Source organism: Pestalotiopsis fici, assembly GCF_000516985.1.
Source record: "Pestalotiopsis fici W106-1 unplaced genomic scaffold PFICI_Scf_1, whole genome shotgun sequence".
Taxonomy (NCBI): Eukaryota; Fungi; Ascomycota; class Sordariomycetes; order Amphisphaeriales; family Sporocadaceae; genus Pestalotiopsis; species Pestalotiopsis fici.
Window position 1 is genome coordinate 1,081,822 of NW_006917091.1, and position 9,011 is coordinate 1,090,832.

The 9,011-nt window shown below is 49.0% G+C and overlaps 3 protein-coding genes across 3 annotated transcripts in view; 1 reads left to right on the forward strand and 2 right to left on the reverse strand.

Annotated features, from left to right (window-relative positions):
- Nucleotides 1-920: 920 nt before the first annotated feature.
- On the reverse strand, nucleotides 921-2,940 carry PFICI_00339 (uncharacterized protein; the record flags this gene model as incomplete). The annotated part of the gene is made up of 2 exons (XM_007828920.1): nucleotides 921-2,442; nucleotides 2,504-2,940. The coding sequence occupies 2 exons, from the start codon at nucleotides 2,938-2,940 to the stop codon at nucleotides 921-923; spliced, it is 1,959 nt and encodes a 652-aa protein (XP_007827111.1).
- Nucleotides 2,941-4,246: 1,306 nt separating this feature from the next.
- PFICI_00340 (uncharacterized protein) lies at nucleotides 4,247-5,405 on the reverse strand (the record flags this gene model as incomplete). Its single annotated transcript, XM_007828921.1, has 2 exons — nucleotides 4,247-4,603; nucleotides 4,656-5,405. The coding sequence occupies 2 exons, from the start codon at nucleotides 5,403-5,405 to the stop codon at nucleotides 4,247-4,249; spliced, it is 1,107 nt and encodes a 368-aa protein (XP_007827112.1).
- Nucleotides 5,406-6,502: 1,097 nt separating this feature from the next.
- The window catches only part of PFICI_00341 (uncharacterized protein), a gene marked incomplete at both ends in the record, with an annotated part of 2,895 nt that continues 386 nt past the window's right edge, over nucleotides 6,503-9,011 (forward strand). Inside the window, 3 exons of the mRNA XM_007828922.1 lie at nucleotides 6,503-7,139; nucleotides 7,367-7,517; nucleotides 7,567-8,988. Of these exons, the coding sequence (XP_007827113.1) occupies nucleotides 6,503-7,139; nucleotides 7,367-7,517; nucleotides 7,567-8,988 (2,210 nt within the window). The remainder of the gene's footprint in view (nucleotides 7,140-7,366; nucleotides 7,518-7,566; nucleotides 8,989-9,011) is intronic.

A 9,011-nucleotide genomic window follows, 5' to 3' on the forward strand; every position in this document is an offset into this window, starting at 1 on the left:
TTGTCAACCGTGCATTTGTTGAAAAAGAGTTATTCGGAGCAGGTTTCGGCCCCCAATGGGTCGTTTGTGTTCTGTGAAACACGACCAAAGACATTCAGCTAACAATAGAGAATCTCAGGGAAGACAATCCAATCAGTTGAACATGGTAATCAATGCCGTGAAACAATGATGCTGACAGCGGAACGCCTCACGGATATTTTCTTGATGGGTCAAAGTAGCCTGCTGACAGTACGCCAACAATCGCCGTATTACCTCGGTGATATATGAGTGGCGAAATACATCTAGACGCAATGAATTTGTGAAGGCTCTCGCAGTATGTGCATTCGCGCAACAATCACTCAAGCATAAGACCAAATACACACGATATGACCCGTTCAAGACCACAGTAGCAGCTATATAGAGTGCTTGCACCAATCGCAAGATTCACATCATAACAAAGATACAGTACTGAGTGCGGCACAGGAGGTGGCATAAGCTGAAGTGGCGATTGATACAGCCCGTGCAGGCGATGTTGTGTGGCGCAGGCGCAGTTCTCAAAAGAAATGATCATTGCCCGATGCTTGTAGGACATTGCGCCCCTCAGCCTGGGAGCATTCCAGTAGCGGTCAATCACGTATTGTCTAAGAAGCTGAATACTTTATCTGCTTTGGAGAACCTTGGGTGCTGCTTTTCTGATTGTTGATATATTGATCTATGTTCTGCGCCAGTAGTTTTGACAAGGTGCACGCTCATTTGGGTAGCGACGGATAATCCCCATGAGCCCCCTACCGTAAGGTGGTCGATTCATTCTACAAAGGTTGCGAGGCCGAGCTGATCGTTCATTGAAGCCCGCGAAATTATCTCTTGTGGTGTGCGACAACTTCTTTTTGATTGATGCGAGATGAATGCTTTGTTTTGTGTCTATCCAAGCTTGAACGGTCCTAGTTCCAATTTCGATTGAAAAAACGGTTGGGAATTCTGAGCATGCGTTGCCGAACTTTTTGAATGCCGTTTGAATCTCCCAGCTGTTCATAGATTGATCCGGAGCCGTCAAGAGTGGCATGGTAAGTCCAAAACAAGTCATCCAATGTCTCCAGTATCTCACTGGCTGGATTGTGGGAGTCAATGTCGTCGAACCGTGCGCGTATGCATCGAATCCGCTTCTGATGGTGATCCGACACGATCAAGCCCTTGAACCTCTTCTCAAGATACTGCAGGTAATAATCCACCTTTTCATTATCGCTCCCTTCCGCAGGGACGAAATCAGTGAAATAGAATTCCACAGGGTGGATGCGGAAGTGCTCTTCGAGGAGGTCTGTTTTGGTGAATACGATGATGAAAGTGTTGTGTACAAACCATCGACTATTCACAATGCTCCTAAACAAGTCGAGCTGTTCTTGCATTCGGTTCACACTCTCATTCTCAAAGAGCAACTTGCAATAGTTTGCTGTATCCACCGTGAATATGACCGTCGTGGCCATGTCAAAGACGTGTACCCACTTCTTTCTTTGAGATCGTACGCCTCCAGGATCGTAGAAGCTATAGTCGAGATTTTTGAAGTTGAAGGTCGTCTCACAGATCCCGGCTGTTTTCACTCTGGCAAATATTATATCCTGGTTGCTCGGCACGTATTCTGGCGCCATCAATCTTTCCACGTCCTTGGCAAAAGGCTCTGCACAGTCCAATAATTGATATTCGGCCCTGCGCTTATAAGCATCGCGAAATCCTCCATCCTCCCAAAGTATTTTGATTGCTTTGCAAACTTTCTGAGGTGGCAGGGTATCTACTTGAGCTGGTTGCTGAAAGATCGTTTGAACATGGTAATCAATGAGCCTTGTATTATCAAGCGGGAGGTCCAATGATTCCATTGCGTCCAAAATCACCCGGGTACTTTGAATAACATTGCTCCAAATAATCTCTTTGGAATCTTTGTAATATTCATCATCATAATGTCCCTGATTGATGGCAAAAGCTTTCAAAAGCGTCGATTTTCCACTTTCTGAAGTGCCCAATATCAGCACCTTTGCGTGGTTCTTTGTGGCCTGAATTGCATGTCGACGCGTAGGTTTTTGGCGTGCCTCTGAGTCGGGAGACTCAAGTGAATTTATCGAGAGTGATGACTTGTGTGAGATGGGCGTTTCCTGAATTGTGGATATTGATTCCCGCGAGGTCGATGCTTCTTCGTCAGAGGTGGTGAGAACAGGTGTTTGATTTGGGTGTCCTAATCTGCTGACCTCTATAGTCTGTCGAAGATGCGACCTCTGGGCTTTCTGGTAAACGCTTGTACCAAGAATGACCCTGTCAAAATCGAAGCGCATGCCTATCATATCAGTAGACTCGGATCTGCAACTCGAGGAGCCGTCTTCGAGACCAATGATTGATGACGAGCAGTCTTTAGCAAGACGTAATACCTCGATGGTCTCATGGCTAGACATCAGGTCGTCTTGGTCCGACCATGATACGCTTGATCCATGTCAGCAGGGTTGACTTTGGAAATATCCTTGTCCATAAACCAGGAGCATACCATTGTAATGCTTGGAGTAAAAGATTGAGGGCGTTGACTTGGCGGTCGAGCAGAATAGAATATTCGGACATCTCTTTCTCGCTCCAGAGGAAGGACAACCGACCTTTGACAGGCATGCCAGAGGACTCCGTAGAGTGAAATCGTTCCAGCTGCTCTCCAAGAGCGAGAATTAGGATGCTGAAGCTGTCGAGAGAGTTGTCTACTTGACGGGCTAGTTGATTATGCCGCAGACTTCGGCTGTACTCTGGGTTGTTCAAGGCTTGCAATTGATCCAGGGCCGACTGCACAATGTAAAGCTGACCAATCATGGTAGACAGAACCAAGGGAGCAGCCTGATAACGGGCCTTTATAGATGTGAGCTTTATTATGCTTTTGCAAACGACATCGCCCAGAGACAAAGCGGTCCCTATAATCTGGACAATTGTAGCGGGGTCCATGATCACCAGTCGACCAACGCAACGCACAATTTTGGAGTTTTGGGCGATCGCTATGGGAGAGAAAGGAGGCAAATTGCTACCCATTGGGGGCTTAGCAGCCAACACAGATAAGGAATCCAAGAACATGCAGCCGGTCATGAGGGTGTGCAGGGTCGGGCGTAAGGCTGCAATGATTCTGCCTTGCTGACGGTTTCTTCAGCCCCCCGCGCGGCTAATGTACGGCTATCTGGATGTCACTATAATGCAATAAATCGATGGGAATGCTTGAGAAATTCCCATAAAAGAAGACTAGATCTTGACCTGAAGATGGGGATGAAAGAGCGAAACCATCACTACATAATACAGCTCTACGTCAGAGCTAACGTGCCACCACAAATACGATTACGACGAGCTTATCATTGGATCTCCAGCATACCCCAACCACTCATTACCGAACTCTTGCATTTATGCAAATATTTCTTACCAGACGTAGAAATATCTACTAGGTATGTATCTATGCGTATTGCAGAATTGATACGCAAGTAATCACAACCTATCAACATAGAGAATAATGACGTATCAAACTTTGTACTTTGTTACCTACCATAATCCAGGGACCCCTAGCGCCTTTCCAGAAGAGATGCACTTCTCGACTACGTACTTGCCCATCGGTGGGAACTACTGCAAGGGCAGGTAAGTCTTTGAAAGTATTGGACATACTGATAACAAGCCGCTGCAAGACATGCGTCGAAGTTAATCAGGCGGGCTGCCGGGTTATCTAGGTATCTTGGGGGCCAATGATGGGCGGCAGATAATGGCCCCTTCAACCGCCGAAAGGCATGATCTTGGAATGGAGGATGTTCAGCTCGGCGGCCAACATTTACAACCTTCCCCCTCGCTTCATGGCTACTGCACGGGAGTTTTGATGCGGTATATGGGCTGTGGCTACATCGGCTGCAGCAGAAGCTCTGGGAGGGGCGTGACCATGTCATGTACGGGACACCAGGCAGGTTTATACGTTCCATTGGTTAGCTAGGCTATTCTCAAGGTGGTGACGTTACGCAAATGATTCAATCCAAAGTACGACATATGAGAGTAGACTACTAGGGTCTCTTTCTAAAAATATCAACCTGATTTGTGGCTATGCACCAGAAATCAACATCAAGAAGTAGAAGCATGTTTTCAGAATATTCAAAATCCCAGGATTGAGTGACTCGCACAAAATGACTATATATTCTGCTGCATAGATGGTGGAGATCTTTCGTCTGATTATACTGCTACATGATAAGAGACTGGACAAAGTGCGCACTTTCATGCATAAATCGCCCTAAGGTCGCTCGACTACCACCTTGATGACTGATGTTCTCTCTTGTTTAAAGCCATCCTCTGCCCGTTCAAAAGCTTCCTTGACTCCTTCTTGACCCCTCTCGGAGATGGCTCGTTGGATATCGATGGCTTCCTGGATCCCTTCTAGACCCTTCCTGTTCACGACGAGTGGTGGAGGAGCAACCTTGTAGACTACCTTGGCCAGAGCCTCGGGTAGATATCCCTCAAAGGTGGCCTTGGTCGTTTCAAACCAACACTTGGGGAATGGCACAATCGTCTCCGGTGTCAGTTGTTTAATGTCCACTCCCTCAGGCACATCCTCCAAGTTGGCGATGAAATTGGACGATGCAAATTTGACCTAGTGGTGTTAGCGCCGCCAGTATAAGGCCAGGGGCAATGTGGTTCGATACCTTTTGTTTCACTGCTGACGCAACTTTCATCGCCGCGACGTTCCCATCCTCCAATCCGGCCGCCATGAAAATACCGGCACACTCACCTTTGTCAAGCTCTGCGGCGATTTTCTCAGTAACACCGAGATCATTATAATCAAAAACTTGGACGGCTCCAAGACCCTTGACGTAATCGAAATTCCTCTTTGAACAGGTGGAAATAATGTTGTAGCCTGCAGCCGCAGCCAACTGGATAGCATTGCTGCCGACAGATGAGCTTCCTCCCCAGATCAAGACGGACTTTTCCTTCTTCGCCGCGCCCAGCTGGGGAATATCAAGGTGTAGATAATTCTTTCCAAAAAGGAACATGGCGCTAGTAGCGCTGCAGAGGCCGAAACCAACGACATCGCGATACTCCATGCCGCTCGGGATTCTGGCGATCAACTTGTGCTCCACGGTCACATAGTCCTGAAAGCCATTGTTGAAATTGAAGCCAAAGACACGATCGCCGATGCTGAAGTTGGCAGTGGCCGCAGAGCCGGGAGCCACGGCCTCGACAGTACCAGCGACGTCGCAACCTAGAATGACGGGATACTGTGCCATGTTCCTATCCTGTAACATGTGGTCACATGGATTGATCGCCCAGGCGTGGACTTTGATTAGCACCTTGTCATGACCTAGACCGTCACTCGTAGGTAGCGAACAGTCCCGAATCACGCCTGGGACGCCAAACGTATCCTGCCATACGGCACGATTAGCGGGAACAGCCATGATTGATTGGTGAGTAGCGTCAGTGAGTGATGATAGGATATCAGCTCAAGAACTTATTACTAAAAGTGAATCTACACTTGAAAATGGGGATGGTGCAAAATTGAGCTTTTAGTCTACAGATAGGCCGGGAACAGTCGTCGATGATCGTTGCATTTATAAGTGCGATTCTCAACTGGAACCGTGGTGATTTGTGTCTTCGGTCGGAGGGTGTAAGTTATGTCCGGTAGGATCGAGTGATCAGCAGTCAGTTACTTGAAACAGGACAAGCTGCTGGCCGATCTCGACTGAGGGCTGTCAGCTCATCCCCGGCAGTTTATCAAACATAACGCATTCCCGACTCAGGAATTAAGAAAGACAAAAGGACGGCCAAATGGACCACGAGAGATGAATGATAAACATGCATTCATGCCGATGTTCGTCGCACGCATTCATAATCCGTTCTTTCCATCGGGGTCTTTCTTATCGAAGTTCTTACATCTGTACCTCGAGGCGAGATGGCTAGTTTATTCGTTCTTTGTCCGCGAGCTTGTAGCTCACACGCCGCAAGAGCCGTTCGGCCCGGACCGATCTCCTCCCGGCTGGACTTTTCGGAGCGCGCGCCAGCATCATCTCGGGCTTGCGGGCCAAGTTTGGTGGCCGTGCCGTACTGATTGGTATCGGCCTGGACACTCAGCGTGGCCTTTAGTCCAATCCGCAGGACATTTAATAGCTAGTGGAGAAGAGGTCCCATCCTACCAAAGGCTCGTATAAATGCATATGCGGATGCCATGCGCACGATATCATTGGAGCGTCAAGGTCGGTATCCTCACAGCCACACTGACATGTTTGGCTGTTGAACGTTGGGCGTCAGCTGGGGTCAGCGCGTCCCCCCACCTCCAGTGGTCTTGTCAAGCTCTTGTCGGCTCTCTCTTTACATTCAAAGCCCCCCGCGATCACCAGCATCTCGCAGCATCTTCCAAGTGAGGGTAATGCTATCTACAACTTACCCTTCCATGATTGTACCGCCTTGAAATCATTGGGTGATCATCAGTCTTTGAAAGCACATGTCGCTACTCTCGCCGAGTCCTGAAACGGACACCTACCTGAAAGTTGCCAACATGTCTGGCGCAGAGGTTCTCGGGATCATATCAGCAGTCATTGCAATTGTCGATGGCATCAATCAGCTTTACGACGGCGCCAAGGATGCCACCGGCCTGCCAGAGGCTTTTCGCGAAGTTGCAGCTCGCCTGCCCCTCATCAAAAAGATTCTAGAGTCCGTGGACAAAGATGTTCGAGGCAAAGGCAGAAGTAATTCTTCTAGCGAGGTGAAGAGTGTCCTCGTCCAGGCGCAGAGAAAAGCATCGGATCTTAAGAAGGTTTTCGACAAGCTCATCCCGCTCGACAATGATTCACGTAAGGATCGATACATCAAGCTTGTCAGGACGCTGGGGAAAGGGAACAAGGTCGAAACCTTGATGTTGGGGCTGATGACTGATATGCAGCTTCTGGTGAGCAAGAATGGGCTTGACAATGCAACATCGCAGCAGGTTGAAGAACTCCGCAAGGCTTTCGAGGAGAGATCCAGCATCAAGCCGTCTGTTGCCAACTCGGAGTTGACCCCCCAAAGCTTCACCAATAACAACCACGTTGGCGGAACGCAGGCAAATGACAACAATGGGGCGGTAGAAGCCAAGCTCAATCAGGTGTATGGAAGCGGAGCTCAGTGCCACGATTCAGGGAAATTCCAGCATATTGGTAAGAGCCATTTCGATCAGAGCCTGCATGTGGTGCCTCTATTAACCGCAGCAAATCCAAAGACCATGAGTCGAATATGACACATGTTAGCCTAAGTACATAAGTACCACTGAGAGTGCCCTTTACTAGGTACCTACATTAGGTGCCTAGTACATACCTAGTACCTACCCGCCCACTGTAATGGGTCTCTAAACCAACCCCATACGCTAACGAGAGGCTTAATTCAGAGCGACCCGAAACCCCACCCAATCCGTCATCCATCATACCCTTCAATCGCGACAAAGACTTTGTCCCGCGAGGCGATATACTCGATCGTATCCACCAAGCATGCGCCATACCTGGCTCACGTACCGCGCTCGTCGGCCTGGGCGGCGTAGGGTAGTTATGCGCCCGCAGATAACCCGCAGAGCGACAGGCTGACTTGTAGCAGGAAATCGCAACTGGCCATTGAATACGCACACGAAACCCGGCAGCGATCATCGGATACCTGGGTTTTCTGGGTCCACGCAAGCAACGCAACGCGATACGAACAAAGTTTCCGGGATATTGCCGACCATGTCAAGATACCCGGGCGGGACGATCCAAACAAGAATATCTTCCAGCTCGTGCGTGACTGGCTGCGTGGTGGGAAGAACAGAAAATGGAGGCTGATCCTGGACAATGTCGATGATGCAAGCTTTCTCCTCGACGCCCCGAGCCTTCTCCAGGATAGTCATGGTGGCGATACTAGCCAGTCGACTACAATGCGGCTTGTGGACTATCTCCCGGTTTACGAGAACGGATCGATACTCATTACTAGCCGTAACAGGGGTGCAGCTTTGCAACTCGTGGAACCATCCGACATCTTCCCAGTCGAGCCAATGAGTCAGAAAGAGGCGGAGGCACTGATTGAGACGAAATTGGGATCGCGGCAGGACAAGGATTGCGTTGCGCAACTCGCAATAGCTCTTGAATGCATGCCGTTGGCTATTGTTCAAGCAGCAGCTTACATTTCTCGGAGAGCACCGCAGTGGTCCGCGCAACGATATCTTGAACAGTTCAAGCAGAGCGACCAAAGAAAAGCCGGTCTCTTACGGCATGAAGGAAGTAATCTTCGGCGAGATGGTGACGCAAAAAACTCGATTTTGATCACTTGGCAGATCTCCTTTGATCATATCCGACAAATCAGGCCGTCGGCAGCAGATCTTCTAGCTCTCATGAGCTTTTTCGACCGTCAAGGAATACCGGAGTCTCTACTACGAGATCAAAGGAAGGCCGGGGACGATGAAAGCATTGGATGCTCGAGTGCCTTTGACGATGACGTCTTAGTATTGCGGGAATATTCATTCGTGCATGCTTCCGAACGCGCCCAAGACTTCCAGATGCATCGGCTAGTGCAATTAGCAACACGAAACTGGCTCCAAGATTCTGGTAGCTACGAACAATGGAAGCAAGAGTTTATTAATCGTCTTGCAACCCGCCTTCCAAACGGCGAATACGTGAATTGGGTGACGTGGCAGACGCTACTGCCTCATGCTAGGTTGGCCTCTATTCTACGACCAGAAACGGAAGCAGCAATTCTAGACTGGGCCACGGTGCTGCATCAGATGGGATGGTACTGCTTCAGTATGGGTAATGGGCATGAAGCTGAGAGAATTACGACTCTTGCAATGGAAACCAGAATAGAGATACTAGGAAGGGATGATACACGGACTCTATCCACCATGGGGTTGGTGGGTTTAATTTATGATCTCAACGGTCGATGGGAGGCAGCGCTGAAGCTAGACGTGGAAGTGTGCGAGAATCGTGAAAAGATATCAGGGCCAGATCATCCAGACACGCTACGAAGCATGAATAATTTGGCAGAGACGTATATGAACCAAGGCCAACGGG